Source organism: Stegastes partitus, unplaced genomic scaffold (assembly GCF_000690725.1).
Source record: "Stegastes partitus isolate 25-593 unplaced genomic scaffold, Stegastes_partitus-1.0.2 Scaffold1608, whole genome shotgun sequence".
Lineage (NCBI taxonomy): Eukaryota > Metazoa > Chordata > Actinopteri > Pomacentridae > Stegastes > Stegastes partitus.
In genome coordinates, this window is record NW_007579339.1 from 135,004 (window position 1) to 155,781 (window position 20,778).

General features: G+C 38.9%; 1 protein-coding gene across 1 annotated transcript in view; it reads right to left on the bottom strand.

The window, feature by feature from the left end:
- Nucleotides 1-19,079, bottom strand: part of slc27a6 (solute carrier family 27 member 6) — a 25,488-nt gene extending 6,409 nt beyond the window's left edge. Inside the window, exons 1-5 of the mRNA XM_008300925.1 lie at nucleotides 18,532-19,079; nucleotides 11,997-12,206; nucleotides 7,137-7,295; nucleotides 3,463-3,587; nucleotides 1,660-1,854 (exon numbers count right to left, since the gene is read on the bottom strand). Coding sequence (XP_008299147.1) covers nucleotides 1,660-1,854; nucleotides 3,463-3,587; nucleotides 7,137-7,295; nucleotides 11,997-12,206; nucleotides 18,532-19,018 — 1,176 coding nt within the window. The 5' untranslated portion in view covers nucleotides 19,019-19,079. The remainder of the gene's footprint in view (nucleotides 1-1,659; nucleotides 1,855-3,462; nucleotides 3,588-7,136; nucleotides 7,296-11,996; nucleotides 12,207-18,531) is intronic.
- Between the last annotated feature and the right edge of the window lie 1,699 nt (nucleotides 19,080-20,778).

Consider the following 20,778-nt stretch of genomic DNA (forward strand, 5'->3'; position numbering starts at 1 on the left):
TTCCTCATCTAAGAATAACTACTGACTACACGTTACATGACTGAGAATCCTGTTAATTTAAATTGGATATGTGCCCTGAAATCATTCTATTTTATAACTTCACTTTTATAACTATCTTTTGTAACAGTTTGTTGGCCCGAAGGAAGGCAGTGGGACAGATCTAAGAATAGATCTAAGAATAGAAGAGGTCAGAGATTAGCGCTAAACACATGCAGCCACTCTTTTGTAACTCCTCTGATTGACAGCAGCTCTGCAGACAAGTATTAGCGTGGCTAATACCTACAACAGCCCCAGGAAAGCCACTTTACTGGTGATCCTTCCTAACTGCCTCCACAGACCTTGGCTGCATGACAATATTCTAGAAAATGTTTAAATCAGAAAGTGTTTCTCATATTATTTCAAGTTATCATAACATTTCTTGCAATTTCTTGCGATTGAAATAATTACATTTATTCTACACATTATTATTTTGTCAAACAGTATTATATAAAATAACACAGCATTATAATATATTCAAAGATGTTTGTGTTGTGTAGCAATTATTGTAATATATTGCATCACATTATACTGTGTTTAAATGATATTTTATATTGCATTATGTGATGATGTTGATCTCCAAGAGGACAAAATGAAAAACTGTGCTAGACATCATTATAATAAATTTAAATATATCTTTAGCACATTATTTTAAGTAAATCCTATTGTAAAATGTTTGTATTCCTACTGTAGTATTGTCATTGTGGCACCCATTATATTGAGCTGTCTTATATACCGTTGCCCATCAAGTTGGAATAATTTTAGTTTTCAGACACATTCCTCTTTTTGTTTCTATTTATACACATCAGTAATCCCTTTGACCAGGTAAAATGATTACATACTGAGTCCCAGTTACCAGGTGAAACCAATTCTGACGTCCTGCCCATTGACACCATCAACAAGCTTGTGGACAGTATGGCACAATGTCTGAACACTTTGATCCGTGTCAGGGGTGGCCAGACTCAATATTAGTGACTGAGGGACATTTGAAAGAGTGATATTGGACATTTTTAGGCATAAAATCCCTTCGAATATGTGTTTCCTGGTAAATTGACCAAGGTTGAAATATTGAAACAAAACCCTTAACCCTATTGTTCTATTCCCCCAATTTAGTTTAAGCCTGAATATATAGTTTGTAAAAGTTTGTAAAAGTTAACTGTGGTTTAATTTTTATTGTGATATGTATTGTATGTATATTGTGAGATCAATAAAGTTTTGAGAAGATATACACTTTATCTATCAAGAATAAATCCCATTGTCACAATCATTTCATGAGAAGAGGGAAAAAAAAACTTTATTCCAACTTTATGGGCATGATATTGTAACCTGCCTGATCAGATCTGATATTCAGAATTTTTCTGATAATTGGTGGCATTCTTTTTTTTAAAGCAATTCCCGAAAAAATTAATTCATTTCAAATTAGTCATTGCTCTGTGATCTTAAGCAATGTCCCTCCCACAGCACTATCGTATTGGTTATATGGCAGCAGTAATCGTCTATCACCACTGAAGGATGAATGAACTCGCAGACTGTGAGGAAATATTTACTGTAGTCACAGAATATAACAAAAAGTTGACTGGATTAGAATTCCACACTCCACCTTTAAAATGATCAAGCACTCACCCTGTAGAAGAAGTTGGAGCGACCCACAGTTCCAATTTTTCCAATGTGGTTCATGAAACACAGGTTTCCCTCAGTGGAACCGTACACTTCACACATTTTAATGTTCCCAAAGCGACTGTGGAACTCCCGCCAGACATCCTGCCGCAGCCCATTACCGACTCCCATCCGCACTTTATGAACTTTATCCACCTCTGTCTGAAATAAGGAGAAGGATGTAATTACATGAGTAGAACAGATCTAACAGGGGATATCTCTCAATGTGTAAATGCTTCCAATTCACATCCAGCTCATTCTATATACTCAGTGCCCATGAAGACACAACATACAAACTAAACTTTATTTTCTTGTACAGGAAATACAGTTTTGTTTCATTTATGTACATTAACATCTCAGTCGAGGCTGATTCAGACCTACATACATGGGCTCGATGCTGGCCAAAGGTGCATCTACTAAATACTGATTTGAAGAGGGTCAATACTCACTTTTTTTTTTTTTTTTTTTACATTTTCTATTTTTAATTAATGAACATTACTTAGTAAAAAAATCTGCTTTCACTTTGAAATGAAAGAATTCTGACGATGTTAAAAAGCTTTAAAAGGGGAAAACCTCCAAGGAGGATGAATGCTTGCACTGTAGCACAAGCACTGTAAAATGACCACACGCTTGCTATCCTACTGTCCCTGTTTTTTTGCATAAGTAGTATTCTACATAGAGATATGTAGTCCCATTCAGAGGACTTGTAATCCAAATATGTTAACCATAGAAAGTTTGTTCATGATGACAAAAATTGAAAAAACAAAACAAAACAAAAAAAGGCACAAAAGTAAGCCAGACTACCTGATCCTGGACAGCAAAACTTTGGATTTCTAAATTCAGATCACTGATCCAAATGAAGCTCTTTGGACAATGGGGCCCTGCTGTGTTTGTGTCCTCAGTGATGACTTCTATGATATTTTCCCTGTTTTCATTATGATCATAATGCACATTGACAGCATCCATGCAGTAATTGTTATTCACACTTGTTTGCACACAATGAGCTGTGAAAAGATGCTTATGTGAAGTACGTGCTCACATCTTTAATTCGCCAATCAGTGGTGAGGACAGTCATGGCCAGCATTCCGCCCACACAGTCAAATAACAGAGGGAATATGGACAAAGAGGACTTTGAGTTCAGCCTCAAGAAGCAACGAGCTCGGGCCTCACGCTCTGTGTGTGTGCACATTTATGTGTCCATAGTAGGAGGACACAACTCCTACAACAAAGCCACTGCTTGTTTTTCTGCCATAGTTGTGAACACTGTTACTTGAATGATTCATAAGCAGCAGTGACTATGAAGCGCTCTCGACTGCTGCAACTCCAGCTCACTTGCTGTGTCATTCATTAAGTAGCAAAGTTGTTGATTATCTGGATGCTTTTGTTCTGGTACAACTGAGTAACAAGACATAAGGTCATGCTGAGATAGAACCAGTAAGCAATGGAATAAGAAGCACATTGAAAAAAATACAAAATAAAGGGTAGAAAAAATATTAACATACTTCAACAACTGCACAGAAAGAAATAATTTACTAACAAGATATGCTGAGAGTTGACATTATTATCTTGTGGACAAGATAATAATGTTAGTAAAACAAAGTATTTCAAAAGGTATATTTTCCTACTGGAGTTCAGAACATTACTATAATTTTCATTTTGTCATCCTTTTATATCGCATTGTGCGAGAAATAAACAGTTTTGATTCTGCCAACAGTCTGTTTGGAGATAAGTATGATAACATAGTTATTACTAGCACACACATATGATTACCTTCGGCTGGTTACAGAGGTATCTGCAGAGTTCACCAATATACTGGAAAATAGTCACATGATGTGTTCTGCAATCATTCCAGAACTGGGAGGCTGAGAACTTCTTCTTTAAGACGCAGGTCGCACCTGCAAACACAAATTTAAGAAAAAAATTATTTAATTCACAGTTATAGGAAAAATATCACTCGGTATGTTTACTCCATATATTTATGAATATAAATATAGACTTTCAAGCACACCTTGTGACTGACACTTATTTCTACTGTATATTTTGTAAATTTGTGATAACAAAGGCAAGTCATGTACTTTAACAAGTAGTGCTGTGGAGTACAAGTGACAAAAGAGATTGTGTTGGTGGTTTAAATGGAAACACTTCCTACTGCACATTGCGGTTGCTTACAAGACTTACAAGGATCAAAACAAACACCATTTTGATGAATCTGTGTGATTCTGACTGATAAGCCTCACTGTAAGTTATTTTTATGATTTTATTTCTGTGCAGGACGCATACAAATTCACTAATATACACATTTGTAAATGTGACCACATGAGACCTTATTCAGAGATGTTAAAAATTGCATTGGTCTGTTCAGGTCATGGGCCACAGTGCACCTGTATTTCCTCCAGCACTGGTTATATCAACTACTTGATGTGCAGTTTGCCAAAAAAGTGACACAACATTCATTTGAGGAAAACATTTCAAGCCAAACACGTGTTTTCAGCCCCATGGACTTGAACCCAACAAAATGACAGCAGCTAGGATGGAACAAATGTACTGACCTCCCTGAATGGGTGCACACACTCCAAACAGAGGTGGAAACATTGGTGTGTTTACTCATGTACGCTCAGCAGAACACATTGTGCCACACTGATGTCTTTCAAAAACTGGGGGACAAAGTGTCAAGTGTGGTATCCTCTTTGGCCTACTAAAATAATCTATTGCAAGAAGCAAGAGCACCACATGTGCCAATGTTATCTTATGGTAGAAGTTCAAGGACAGCTTAATAGACGTTGTTTACCTTCAGTCTAGAGTTGGGGTGATAGGCCAAAGACAATTTCACTGTATTTTCTTTTGTCTTTTCTTTCATATTGATTTATTTCCTAAACCTTAACAATAACATTTGATATGATTACAGAGTAACAGAACACATACAGTATGTCTGATAGAGTTCAATGACACACACATTATGTGCTTTGACGAGTCTGAATATAAACATGTTGTTTAGGAGAAGCTTCCTCTGTGGTGTCCTGCCATAGACGTCATGCCCTTTCAATGATTTATGTATGAGAGACTCATTAACAGCTCATTGACTAACCAACTCCAATGATTCCTTTGAGCATCCATCTGTTACACTGAATGGCCTGAGCTGGCCACTTCGATGTAGAAAAGCAGCAGAGCCACATCAGTTCCTTCAATAGATCTTTCTTTTTTTTTATTACCAACTGCTAAATATTCAACCTGAGATACATTTGTAATCCCTACCAGCTTCAGGTAAATCAACAGTTCTAATTTTGTGATGGCCCTTTTCTTTCCCTACAGATTGGTTGGGTTGAACCTGGTCTAATGAATACGGGACCACGAGGTTCATGTTAAGTCTAAAGGCTAGACGCAAAAACTAAAAATGTGTACAGGGTTCAATATATTTCAACATATACAACTGTAAGGACATCGACCTTACTAAGGTTGGTTTGCACAACATCTCTGGATGTGGGTCTCTACCGGTGAAGGACACTGAACTGTTAACTTTGGAAAAAGTTGGACCAGATGCACAAATCAATGAGTCCTCAATAAGATCACAGATTCAAATTTGTTGCATTTCCTTTTTACATCTGTACCATTGCTGTTATGTTTATGCTAAATCAGCTGCTAAAGTACTAAAATGTCATCTAAACCTACATGTTAAGGCTCTGAACACAGCAGCAATGACCTGAAAACAATATCAATATTCATAATCATTGAGTGTCAACTTCCTGCTTTGAGGCCTCTAATTAAGCTGCTTGTTGAAGTGAAAAAGCAGGTCCTCAAATGGGTCACATAGCTTGGCAGTTACACTGTGTGTAGTCCTGAATACAGTTTTGCCAACAGAATTGCGTCTCTGTATCTAACGCAGAATTCTGATCCATTAATGAGTAAAAGCATGTCCATGGGCTACACTCATGTAATAAGGACAAACACCTCCATACCACCACATTGTTGTCCATCATGGTCCTTTTAGTGTATATTATTATGACACATCTTTTGAAATTCAGTCAGTATTGGGACAGACTTCATTTGTTTTAATAATTTTCTTTTGCCTTCTTCTTCTGTGCTCTGTACCCACTTTGAGTGCTTACTAACCCTTTCTACTTAGGAAGCCCCTTTGATAATTTTATGTGACTATGACAACTGAGGAAAAAAATACACAGTACATGGATCTGAATACATAACTCAAATTTTCATTTCGCATTTATCAAAGTACAAATATTAAAAGAAGATTAATGCTTCCTTGATAATAAATCCTACTGACTTTGGTGGTCCTCTGGTTTTCCCTGTCATGTTTCAACAACTACTTGCCATAAAATCTGGTATAGGCATTCATGTTCCCCTCAGATGATATTTGACCTGTCCAGGATGTACCCTGCCTTAACCGCCGCCTCCCGTCTATCTGTCTCTATCTTTAAATGTAACCTTCCATAGCCAGATGAACTTCCACAGCACATCGTGCAAGTTCATCATTCTGCTATAGGTGGGAAAAAAATGTCTGCCTTGTCTTTAAACCAATCATAATTGTATTGGGCAGAGTTCAGGCAAGGATGTAGTGATGGTCCCCCAACAAATAGTGACAGAGGATTTGTTATGGAAGAACATTTGCATGCAGAGGGGTAAGTACTAATATTAAAATGACTAATTCACTAAAAGAGCCAAGCAGACGTGCCTTTTGCACAATTTGTTGCTTTTTCCTGCAGCGAAGGGGATTTTGAAAATGGCAGCAAGCAGATAGTGGAAATGGAAGATAAAGCTACATGAAATTCATGTCAAAGTCTACATTTGGTGGGTAAGGCTATTTAAAATGCAAATGAGCTGCTGCTGCCAAAAGAAGACGTGGTGAGAGCAGCAGCTTGGAAATTGTTCAAAAATATATAGAAACATAAATAAGCATAGCTTTATTGGGAATTTGTATTAAAATGCAGTATATGTGAGCACAGGTAGCAGGAGAGAAGTAAACAGATGTAAACACTGCCTGAGTTTAGGTGGCATTGAAGCACAACAAGTGGCATGAAAACCAGTCACACACACTGTACTAGATTATTGGTCTCATAACGCTCTTAAAGTTTCCATCATCACTGAATATCCCTCAGCATTACAAATAAGACAAAGTTTTAACCAGTGGGCATGTGACCAAAGTTCACTCTAACATTACCTGCATAAGGTGGAACTTCCCTATTGTTGACAAAGAACCCTCTTGTGGTCATTCTTGCACCTTCTTATTTTATATATGTATTTATTTTATATCACTGAGCTTGTGCAATAAACGAAACACAAGTGAAATGCGTTTTCATTTTTTGATGGTGGTGGTGGTGGGGATGTGTATTTTAGTTGTGTGTAAAAGCCCATATAGTGACAAGAGTTTCATGCTCTGTATTGGAACTATGATAAACGTCACCATCATTGCCAAATGAAACAAATTCAAATACCTAAGTGTATGGTTCCTCCTATACCGATCATCGATGCTGCACTGTGGTAGAGAGGCAGAGGGATGTAAATCACTTCATCTTCAGTCGCCCCAAAAGCCCAAAAACCTGCTGCAGCCTTCAAACTCTGGAGGTGAGTGATCACTGCAGCCTTAGGGAGCCCTGTGAGTAAATAAAAAAACACCACATAAAATTAAAATGCACAATACAAATGTCATGCTCTCCGTGTCCATTCAAGTGTAGTGCTACAGTGCATCCGGAAAATATTCACAGCGCTTCACTTTTACCACATTTTGTTATATTACAGCCTTATTCTAAAATGGATTAAATTCATTTTTCCCTCAAAATTCTACACAAAATACACCATTATGACAACTTGAAAAAAGTTTTTCTGAGATTTTTGCAAATGCATTAAAAATAACAAACTAAGAAATCATATGTACTTAAATATTCACAGCCTTTGCTCAATATTTTGTTGATGCACCTTTGGCAGCAATTACAGCGTCAAGTCTTTTTGAATATGATGCCACAAGCTTGGCACACCCATCTTTGGGCAGTTTTGCCCATTCCTCTTTGCAGAACCTCTCAAACTCCATCAGGTTGGATGGGAAGCGTCAGTGCACAGTTATCTTCAGATCTCTCCTGAGATGTTCAATTGGATTCAGGTCTGGGCTCTGGCTGGGCCACTCAAGGACATTCACAGAGTTGTCCTGAAGCCACTGAAGTTTGTTGAGGTCGTTGTCCTGCTGAAAAATGAACCATCACCCCAGTCTCAGGCCAAGAGCGCTCTGGAGCAAGTTTTCATCCAGGATGTCTCTGTACATTGCTGCATTCATCATTCCCTCAATCCTGACTAGTCTCCCATTCCTGCAGCTGAAAAACATCCTCACAGCATGATGCTGCCACCACCATGCTTCACTGTAGGGATGGTATTGGTCTGGTGATAGGCGGTGCCTGGTTTCCTCCAAACATGACGCCTGGCATTCAGGCTGAAGAGTTCAATCTTTGTCTCATCAGACCAGAGAATTTTGTTTCTCATGGTCTGAGAGTCCTTCAGGTGTATTTTGAAAAACTTTAGGTGGGCTGCCATGTGCCTTTTATTAAGGAGTGGCTTCCGTCTGGCCACTCTACCATAGAGGCCTGATTGATGGATTGCTGCAGAGATGGTTGTCCTTCTGGAAGATTCTCCTCTCTCCACAGAGGAACGCTGGAGCTCTGACAGAGTAGCCATCGGGCTCTTGGTCACCTCTCTGACAAAGGGCCTTCTGCCCCGATCGCTCAGTTTAGACGGCCAGCCAGCTCTAGGAAGATTCCTGGTGGTTCCAAACCTCTACCATTTACGGACGATGGAGGTCACTGTGCTTATTGGGGCCTTCAAAGCAGCAACATTTTTCTGTATCCTTCCCTAGATTTGTACCTCGAGACAATCCTGTCTCTGAGGTCTACAGACAATTCTTTTGACTTCATGCTTGTTTTGTGCTCTGACATGTACTGTCAACTGTGGGACCTTATATGGGCAGGTGTGTGCCTTTCCAAATCATGTCTGGTCAATTAAATTTACCACAGGTGGACTCCATTTAGGCTGTAGAAACATCTCAGGGATAATCAGTGGAAACAGGATGCACCTGAGCTCAATTTTGGGCTTCATGGCAAAGGCTGTGAAAACTTATGTACATATGATTTCTTTTTTTTCTCTTTTTTTTTAATACATTTGCAAAAATCTCAGAAAAACTTTTTTCAAGTTGTCATAATGGTGTATTTTGTGTAGAATTTTGAGGGAAAAATGAATTTAATCCATTTTAGAATGAGGCTGTAACATAACAACATGTGGTAAAAGTGAAGCGCTGTGAATACTTTCCGGATGCACTGTAGGGAGCAAATAGTCATTCAAAGGACAAGTAAGGACTTAGTTTTGTGTATGTGAACTTCAGACTATCCAAGTACAATACTAGACACCTGGTCCAATACGAAAAGACAGGACTCACATCAGCAATTATTCTTTAGTCCTGTGAGATGCCAATTACACTAAACTATCTCTCTCAGGGTTTCCTCTCACTCTGTCTTGCCCCTATTTTAAAAGCTCTAACTCTGTTTTAAAGTCATTCTTCAGGTCACAGTAATGTGCATGCGATGGAAATAGTGGAGATTTCCTATTAATGGTAAAGGGTAAATGGTCTGCACTTATATACCGCTTTCTACCTTGGTGGTACTCAAAGCGCTTTACAATGTTTTCTCATTCACCCATTCACACACACACATTCATACAACAATGGCGACAGAGCTGCCATGCAAGGTGCTGCCTGCCATTGGGCTGCCAATGTCTTGCCCAAGGACACTTCGACTGTGGAGGGGTGGGGGATCGAACCGCCAACCTTGCCATTACTACCTGAGAGAAAAGAACCAAATGGGAAAGAACCAAAATGCATGTTTTTGTGTGACAAAGACGCATAGAAAATTCAGAGATGTAGGGATGATTGGAAACTCAAGACTACCATGATGTATACATAGTCTCTACAAGCAAATTTTTGTTCACAACTGTACACTCATTCCTAATGATGTGTTGGAGGAATGCTGGCTCCATAGTGACATGCAGCCCTTCATTTTAATATTAATATTACATTTTAAACCTGTCTCTCAAAAAAAAAAAATAGCTTTGAGCTAATAATGAGAGAGAACTCTCCAAATACTGTCTCATGACAGAGCAAATGAAAAACAAGGCTAATTGATATTAATAATAATATTAATGGTGTAACAAATATTTATTCAGTACAAATAATGATCATAATTTTGTCATCTTCATTTTACTGTACAGGGCTGTCTACACCAGAAGGAGGTCTTAGAATCCCCATGAGAAGCTGGAGGAGTGCTGGGGAGCATGTGACCTGCTCTGTTTACACGGTTACCAACACCACCATCACACACACAGGTGCCTATTCAACAGTTGAATGGACGGATTTCTTTGCCAAGAAACAATGTAAAGTTACAGACATGACATTCCTCACACTACATATATCCTGAATAATAGACTTGCACAATACAATGTATACATAAGGTCTACATAACATTTTTATCTACAAAATTCCTGTTAACCGCGTCATTTCTATTTGTCAAAGGTGCTGTCCAAATACATTAGCAGACATATATTTACACATTTAGCATACAGAGCAACACTACCAGTGCTTCTGTAAACAGAAACAGGGTGACCAGAGCAAAACTCTGACATAGCCTCAGCATAGTATCAGTGCTGTCCTGTGCTGATTTCCAGACAGTGTTCATGCTGTAGAAGACAATCCTTGCTTTGTTGAGTCTGCTCTGAATGTTGCTGCCAGTGTCTCCATCTTGACAAATGATAAAGCCCAAATAAGTGACTGTCTATCACTAGCAAGTCCTCTTCCTCCAATGTGATTGGTGCTGGATCTTGGCATTGAGAGTCATGACCTCAGCCTTCATCCAGTTCATTATAAGTTCAATTGTTTGAGCAAAGTTGAATACAGAATGCATAACCCAGTCCATGACAAAGGGCAAGCATGGTAGACATAAGAGATTGTTGCATTTTCTTTCAAACTAATCTGGCCACAGACATCTGGATTTGGTGCACGTATAAGACACCGATGGCAGAGCTATTTTGCAGGCTGTGAAGAAGAGGTGTAGAGGCAGCTCTCCGTGGTCTATGCACTTAGTCATACACCTTACTTCTTTGCTTATTTTCTACAACCCCTGGCTTCTCTGACACGCACTCTCAAACACAGAGGTAAGAATTTTGCCTGCACTAGCTGCCTCCTCCAAATGCCATGAAACACCCTTGGCTTGCATCATCAGTTTATTGTTAGACATTTTGAATTTTATAGTTTAAGTATAAGTCTGCCAATTTATGCACTGCCCCATGATGTTACACAGAGCAGTGAATTCACTTCGTTAGAGATGCACTACATGATCTTCTTTGTCACGATCTTTATTGGTATTGATATGACTGTTGAACAATCACATTTGAAAGTAAAGTCAACGGCTTTAATCCAACACAGCCTTTGTCAAATTCAGCGAATATCTCCTCACTGTTCACCAGCTGTCTGTTGTGTGTGTGCACTGAAAAAAGATCTGGCATTCATCCAAAGTTCTACCTCTGTGAATGGGGAAAAAGAAGTGGCTTGAACCATCCATCTATCCATTTTCTATACATTTTTATTGCGGTGGAGCTGGAGCTGATCTCAGCTGCCTTAGGGCGAAGACAGGGTTCACCCTGGTAGGGCACCAGTTCATCACAGGGCTACATAGAGACAGACAACCAAGCACGCTTACATTCACACTTATGGACAATTTAGAATCACCAGTTAACCTCAGCATGTCTTTGGACTGTGGGAGGAAGCCAGAGCATGCGGTGAAACACAGAGAGAACACACAAACTCCACACAGAAAGATCCCAGGCTGAGATTTAAACCCAGGACCTTCTAGCTTTGAGGGGGCAGCGCTAGTTCGCCCTGGCTTGGACCAATCCACAAAAACTATTCCAGTGTGTTCCATGCACCTTTGGAGCTGGGTCGTGGAAGGTAAACACAGCCACTGCTTCGAGGACTTGGGGTTACTGGTGTTGATGACGGGATGGAAAAGCACCCTATTTCACTTTTCTACACAAAGTCCATCCTGCGGTTCTTGGGATTGAACTTGTGGCCCTCTGATTACAAGCTTGCTTCTCTGACTTGAGGCCACTACTAATCAGTATCCCTACATTACAAGAACACAGTGGCTATCAGTAACATTGTACAATATACCCTGCAACCCCCTTTTACATGACATAACATTGTCTATTCATTTTTTTGTCTAAAAACTTGAGACAGTTTCTATGGCTGTAGAAAAACACAGACTCACCAGTTGTTCCCGAGGTGAAGATGTAGAGGGTGGCAGCCTTCACAGAGGTGGTGGCACGCAATGCTGCTGGTACAGGCTTGTCAGATGCAGCATCAAGCTTGTCCAACAAGGTGTGCACCTGTGTGTGCTCACTGTGGCTCTTCATGGTCCACACCTGAATGTTGTCCTCCACCAGGCCGGTTAGGATGCCATCCAGACTGTCCACTAAATCTGGGAGATAGAGCTGTATTTAGTGATAGGCCCACTTGGAGTAATAGTTTGCAATCAGTTTTTCTACTAGTTTGTTTGCTTCCCCTTCTAATCTAGCTGCCGGCTGACTTAGAAGGGGAAATTCTTCTGTGCAGCTTTGGTTCTATGCTTCAGGTCATTGTCTTGCTAGAAAACAAATATTTCCCCAAACTTGCATTTGGTAGCTGTTGATGGGAATTATCAAAACGCAGTTCAAAGAGGTGTCAGTACATTTGCCAAAACAAAACATCCATAACAGTGAGATAAGAAAAAGCTTCAGAGGCCAAGTCAGCAATATGGTACGTTCACAACAAGACAGAATGTATTGGTGAGCTCAGCAAGACCAAAAGGTGGATGATTGCAGAATTCTTTCATGGATAAAGAAAATCCAACAACATCTACCAAAGTGAAGTACACTCCTAACGAGGTATCATTGTCAAAGTCTACAACCGAGAGACACCTTTACGAAGTTAAACCCACTGAAATAAAGCTGCAAGTCTGCATTTCAGTCACATCTTGAATGAGTCATTTCAATTCAACTGTGGTGCTGTGCAAAGACAAAAATCACAAAAAATGTGTCACTGTCCAATTATCGGTGACATTTGTTTTCCCTGCTGGGTCATTCCATTTCAAATCATCTCATTTCTAGAACACTTTCTGCTCAACCATCTTGGATTTGCCTCAGATTTTCATAGCATAAAACATGGATGTTCAGAAAGATATTTGTGAAAGTTTAGCTTGATATATCAAATACTAAAACTGTTGTTGCTTGTCGACCCACTTTTAGCATATTTTTTTTGCACATTCAAATTGGAGATGATGTTGAAACAGCAATATCTCAGGAACTATTAAAGACGAAATTTTAATACATTTTCACACCTGAATGTTCTGATCATTCCATTGATTTAGAATCTGCAAATCCATAGATCTGTGGTAATACTGGGATTCTTCTAGTGGGAATTTTCATACCTTGATAATCATTTTTGTCTTATGACTCTTTGGATGAAGCTATCTACCAATACATTTGTTTTATTGATGCAACTTGTCATACCTGCTCAATCAGTCATGAAAGTTCAGCAAAAATCATTTTATTTTCACTTTTGTGACCAAATATTTTCTGTTAAAAAGTATTCTGTGTTCTGTTTTGTATTATTGTGCCATGCAACCAAATATGGTTCAGAAAATATCACTAGTTGACTCCTGTATTATCACTATTTTTGTTATTAGGTGCACAAAGATGAGACTTTTCATGACAGCCTGATTTTTTTTCATATTTTAACTCACTTATAATCAGAGACTATTTGATCCACTTGTCCAGAATTGCAGATTCTGCATCAGTGGCATGATGATTGAAGATAAATTAACCCTGCTGTGAGCTGAAAAAGAGGCCTGTGTATGTAGGCTGTATTGGTACCCAAGACAGTTTTAAAAGTTTAAGAATCGCTGTTCAACCTTTAGAACACTTCTTCTACACTTCTTTTTTCTGACCTTGCCAAGGCCACCTAAAGCCGGTGAGCTCAGTTTTTGTTCTACAACGTTTGTCTGTTAAAATTCATTCAGTTGACAGGGTGCTTTGTTCTCTTGACTAAGATGCCAATTTATCCAAACAACTGTCACAAACAAGACGGACAATTCAATAGAAAGTTAAATATTTTGCTGACACTTCCTATTGGAGCAGTGCCCATATGTGGCACCACTTTCACTCTAATGACTCTAATGTCTGCTCCAACTATTCCATGAATCCTTCTTCTGTTGCATTGCGGTTGTATTTAGGACAGTGACCCGACCAACATCATGCTTGTTCGGTTGAGCAATGATCTGTCATCCTGTCACATGATTGCAGCATGGTGAATCCTATTAACTGTGCAAACAGGATTCTTCCAGTGAAACATGGGTGGAAGCTGAATATGGTTCCACAAACGCCTATATTGTATCATTCCTGTGGACAGCAGAAATTTTGAAAGATGCAAAAGCATTGCGCGAGCAGCTTTTTTGAACGTCAAAGTTGACTCTTACAATGATTAGTCAGAGCTGACACTGGACTGAACCCAGCTCACAGCTGATCTGAAAACAACAGTGACCTGCAAGACATTTGGAGATTGTAGTATGCAGGGTAACAAAATCAAGAAGCATGCTGTGTCTTTGAACTGTATATTATTTAATGGTCCTATCACATCTTTAGTTGGGGTAAAGAAAAAGTTCACACGTTGCCTCTGTAATGCTTTGTAGTGTTCTGCTCTGCAAACTGTGTTGCACAGTATGCCAATACTTTGAAGGTATCCTAAACCCTGAAGTCAAATGTCACATTTTTCCATTTTTTTTGTATTTGTACTTCAAGAATGACAGTGTTCTAATAGAAGTCGTATTTTCTGCATTGCTTCAAGGTGCAACAGCAAGTCAGTGTGCAGGACTCTGCTTCTACTACCTGCTTTTCTTGTATATGTGCACTGCAGCAGCTTTCATGGTGATAAAACAAGAGGCATGCCGACAAACACAAGTGTACTGACTAGCTTTCCACAGATTGTATATCAAATAGAGGCGTAAAGCAAACCACAGTGTTATTTCGCTAACAGCCAACTGTCAGGTCAAGCCCACAGACACTACAAAGCCTGTCTTTTCACTACATAGTTAATGGAGCCAATATGCCAAATGACACATAGAACCTCCCAGACAGACATGATTTGTGAAAGGATTGAAAGAGCAGCATGTTAACAAATGTGATTGATATGATGATTACATCCATCCATTATCTATACACCATTGTATGGAGTCAATCCCAACCTTCTTGCTGCAAGGCAGCGATGCTAACCACCGAGCCACCTTGCAGGCCATGATGATACCCTCAAATATGTCAAAAATTTATTTTGTGACAAGCAAACGTTTTTCACTACCAAAGTTTGAAAAGGCAATAATGACCGTTTAATTTGGCTTCTTTTTAGGTAACCTACCAATGTGACAAACATCTCTGTATATAAATGTACTGTTCCCACTGGAAACATGATGTCAAGTTGCTGCAGGCTGCTAAAAAAAAAATCAGGCAGATCAACAACAGTAGTTATAGTGATAAGTAGGTGATTAGAATGTGCACTAAAGTACTGCTGCACTTATTTCTGCAATGACTGAACCTTTTATAGGTAGCTGCTCTTCATGAAGAGTTAATCCAGTTATGGTTGGATATGAAAATATATCAACACACTCTGGTACAACAAGTCACTCCTGTTGTTTTATGACTTTTTCTCACTTCCTCTGCTGGGCTGCTAAATATTTTCATATGATTGAAATAATAAAGTAAAAACAAATCATATTCTAAGCTTAATGTTCTATAACATTTTAGGTTGTTTTCAGGTTTTTTGCTGTGGCATCATTCCAGTATCTGTATCCATACCTTTACACAGGTGTCCTATTAAAGTCAGAATATTGGGATCACGACAATGTTTTTGTCTATTTTTTGTTTATAATCAAAATTACGTTCCAAGTTTATTGTCTATATCCTGTTTATAGATATATTCTACTTTCTTCTATTTTCTCTTTTGCTATTTCTGTACTTTTATACTTTTGGTCATTTTGCATCGTGGGGCCTCAGAGAATGGCAATTTCAGTTCTCTGTGTGTTATACATATGGCAAAACTGACAATAAAGCTGACTTTACTTGACTTGACCACTATTTGCTAAGTCTGACAAACTGTAAACAATCGAGGTAAAAACCAGCACCTAAAAACTGAATGAAAAGCGGCATTTTTGAGCCACATTTAGCAGGGACATTACTATCACATCAATACTGGAAGTTGAGCAATTAGTTGACCAACAGAAAACAAGTCACCAGGATTTATAGACCATGTCTAATTTTAGATGTATATTATGGAAGAATATGTATCTTGCTTCCCAGTTTTCTCTGGTTTACTTTCTGTTTGCAGGCACTTGGTTTGACAAAAACACAATTTTGACTTTTGAAACTTCTGAAAGCAATTTGAACACATCTCACTGAGAGAAGTTTTTCTATTTTCTGATATATCATTGAGTAAATAACAACAAATTAATCACTGAAAAAGTATTTGGTTCCAGTCCTACTGTACACTGTTACTGTGACAGCGTTCACTAAATAAGATCTACAAAAAGAGCCTTCCTTCTGAGGAATGCTATACTTTCAGTGCAGCAATATCATCTAATGACAGTATTTTTTTTTACATCTATGGGGATTTAAAAATACCTAAATAAAGGACAGATATTCAAAAACGGCAGCACCTCACACTGGAGAAAGTGACACAACAGACTTGTCGGATCAAATTATGTGCACAGAGTAGTTTAAGCGAGCCTCACCCTACTACAACAACAATCTGCTTTTGTATCAGTATTAATAATGTGATAAAGCTTCACACATAAACCTACATGCAACACTCTGAAATTGGCCATTCTTTAAAATTAGTATCTTCTATTTCTCTAATGCACCCACTCCAGCCGGTAGGTGGTGCTAATGGACCTACAGCTGGTTTTCAGCCACAAAGAAGATGCACAGGATGCACTGAGTGATGTCAGCACACAAGAAAGTTTGGTGAACAGTGATGAAGAGGAGCCCTTCAGTTTTATTCAGAATACCTTGATTGATATTGTCTTCCACTTTTATATATACATATATATAATTTTAGTATCATTATCTCCTTTATTTATTTATTTATTCATTTTTATTTACCCATCTTTATGCATTTATGTCTTTCAGCTGTGTTCTGTAATGTCTGAATGTTTGTATATATCTTAATCCTACTATTATACTATTCACTGTTGAACTTAAATAAAGATTGAAAAAGAAAAACAAGTGTTGGTGGAAGATGCAGGGAGGATTTTGCCAAATTTGCTTAAAGTTAAAATCAAGTCTGGTTTATGCAAATGAGCTTGTGGCGACGCTCCAGAACACGTTTCGCTACTCAATGAATGGGAAGAAAGAAAGTGACAGATCCTGCAGCATGAGGCAGCTCAGAGCATGGTGATGTGCAAACTGTGCAACAAAGAGTTTGAAGACAAAAAAAAGTCTTCAGGTGTTGAATAAAATCACTATAATTGCACTTTGGGTTTGAACTAATCTGTGAAAGTAGTAGACAGATGAAAAATGCAAATAACTATAGATTTTTGTTGTTAAAGCTGACGTATATGTCTATGCATTGATTTAATCACCTAAAACCTATTGTAAATTTTTTAAAAGTTGTTTTTTGTGTCAAATATAGCTATCCGTTTTTTGTTTTTTTTTATGTGTTTAAGTAATTACAAAGCCTCTATTTTTTTTTAATCCCATCCCACCACTAGTATTTTCACTTTTGACACTTTACTTAATATAATATTGTTAGTGTGGTCATGTTACTTTTACTTCTGAACACATCTTCCCACAGCAAAGCATCTATTTACATGTGGGATGAAAACAGATCCACTCAGATGCTGCAGCATACAACGTAAAATATGAACACTAATAATCTTATAATAAGAACTAGTAATATATATGTGTATCAGCATACAGCTCAGTATATGAATAACGGAATCATTGTGGGATGGTGAGGGGCAAAATATGTCACTAAAGAAAAAATAATGTGAATAATCCCACCAGGGCTCAACCATTATTCCTCCCATCAGTTATTGAGCTGATTCTTCTCAGGATTTATTGATTAATCATTGGGTCAACAAAACAGTAGAAAGAGAAAACACTCTCCCCTACATCCTAAAGTCCAAGGGCTTCTCCTTTATGTCTTGTTCTGTAACAAATAAACGGTTCAAAACACTAAATGTACAGCTATGTAACGATAACTCCTGAAATAGTGACTGATTAACGGTGTCCTGTGGTGGACTAAGGATCGCTGCTCTGATTGATGTAACGGTTTAAATAACGAGGTTATCAAATAACCAGAGCAAAACGTGTTGATACACAAGCTGAGTGACAATAAATAAGTCAAAATATTAGGATTACCTGTGATAGGGTTAAAAATAAATTAAAAAAAAAAAAAAAAAGGTGCTTGCTCAAATGGAAACCTAAGGGATCTTTGGAGTTGTTTGGGCTTTCTGTTTAAAATCACATGTGTTGTGAACTGGAGCTCCATCAATAAAACTGAACTGAATTAATAGTAATATTGTTTAGGCCAATATTGTAATCATTATTATTATTAGTAGTAGTAGTAGTTACATTTTATAGGAGGGGTGATTGCGAGATATGAAATTAAAACCCCGACAGGGACAATAATAATAATAATAATAATAATAATGATGAAACTGAAGCCTGGATGTTTCGTCGCACACAGCAGAGGGAGAACAAACTGGAGGAGAGCTTTACCTGAACCAATAATGACAGTTTTGGCTCCGCAGCAGTTAAAGCAGTGCAGAAGGGACTTGGACTTGATGTTGATGTTGAGAAAAGCCACCGAGCAGCCGATCTTCGCCAACCCAAACCAAACGCACAGAAAGTCAGGCTCGTTGCTCATCAGCAAGGCAACACAGTCTCCTTTCCTCAGATGCACTTTTTCGAGGAAAACGTTGGCCAGCCTGTTGCTGCGCTGGTCGATGTCCCGGTAGGTGTGGACACTTCCCTCGTAGATAACAAACGGCTTGTTGGGGACCCGCTGCGCCTGCTGGATGAACCTGTCAAGGACCGTGCACACGCTGGATGTGAGCTTGAACAGCTCCAGCCTCACGCCGTATCTGATCACCCTGAGCAGAAAAATAAGGTCCCTCCAAAAGTATGGGAAGCAGAGTTTCTGTAAAACATGAGCGGAAAAAACACCCGCGGCCAGAGCTGAGAGCCATCCCAGAGTCAGAGCCATGTCTGCAGCTGGACACAGCGAGAGGACACGGCAGGAGAGTCAGAGAGGAGTGCTGCGTTCACAGCCCGCGCTGCGTTCACTGCCCACGCTGCCACCTTCTCCAGGTGATAACATCGGACTGGCCGTGACGTAAGCCAACGAGTTGTCTAACAACATAAAGCCACAGCACACACGGCTGACACACGATAAATGCTGCTTTCAAAGTAAGAGGGGACAAATTAACGCTGAGAAGTGGGTGATATCCATTAACAAACAGCAGCGCTTGAAAAAAAATTAAGAGAAAGTTATTATCAAAAATTAAAAGAAAAAAATAACACACTTATAAACACAAGCAATAAAAAGACGGAACCGTTATATGACATTTTAAGCATGTTAAGTAACACATGGCGTTTTATTTTGAAGGCACAGCTACTACATTTCCGGTATGAGGGCTTTCTTGCGGCGGCTTGACACATGACTCAGTAATGACATCATGTGACAGTTGTTGTGGAGATGGGCTGCCCGCTCTCATTGGAACAGAGACAAGAGAGCCTGTGTCCGGAGGGGAGCTCTCTGCCGAACAACATGACGTCTCTAAACAAATCTAAAAGTAACTGTATCGTTAAAGTTACAGACAGAACATGTGAATCAAACTAAAATGAGCATTAAAACATGCTAGTGGGTCATGATATTATTATGCCCATGGTGATAGCCAACTATTGAGTGATGGTGCCCTTGTGCTTGTGTGTGGGGTTTTTTTTTTGTCTTTTAACAGTCTAGAGCTTCACAGTAGAGGAGTTTGAACCTGAAACTTCATATATGTCCTCGGTATGGTCCCTTATCGGACTGATTAGATTCTGGGGTCCATACATGCAGTGGTGACCACTACAGAGGTCAAAGGTCGCATTCCCCAAAACAGCTCTGTATGACTGAAAATGCACAAAAAGACATAAGTTTAGGATACTGACTCAGGAAGACATCCGAGGTCTTTAAACTGGTGATGTAAAATATGACCTTGAGACAAAGGTCAAGGTCATGCATACATTGGGCAACTATGTCCCTCTACTGAGGCTCTCTAGTTAAACACTGAGTTAGTCGATTGTTAACAGTTAAGAGATTAGGATACTGGATAGAGTTAACAGCACATAAGTTAATGACGCAAAGCCTATCAATTGCAATATTGGTGCTACTGCCCTTTTCTAATTCTAAATGATCCCTGACATGGAGACAGGCCTGGTCTATCTAACTAGCTAGTTAGCTTGCTAGCTATCGCATTAATGGATCTGGCTATGCACTTCAGATAAATAGCAAATGTAAAATAAATTAACTGTAAGATTTGAAACTAAAGTATGCAACCCTTTAACTCTCATGCTGACATTGATTTCAGCATCTGACCACCCCTGTGATGATCTTCTGATTGCTGCTGATTGGGGCATGTGATTGTAAAGTGGGGTGAAGGTGGTGAAATGAGGATATCTATTTGAGGTTATAAGCTAGTAAAGTTAGCACAATAATAAGGCAGAGACAAATAGCTTTGTGATAGCGTTGACTATTACCTGACGATATTCTGTTGCAGCTCAACTAATGTTGGATTGATGGCAAAGGGAGAGAAGAAAGTAGGAGGATCGTAGTAAGACTGAAAACACAAGGTAAGTTTAAAGTGTGCCAGCTAAATGGGGAACCATATTAAACACTAAAAGTATGACACAAATGTAATATATAACTAAATGTATTCAATCTATCTAGCTGTCTGTCTCTTGTCAGTGTTCATTAGTAACTTG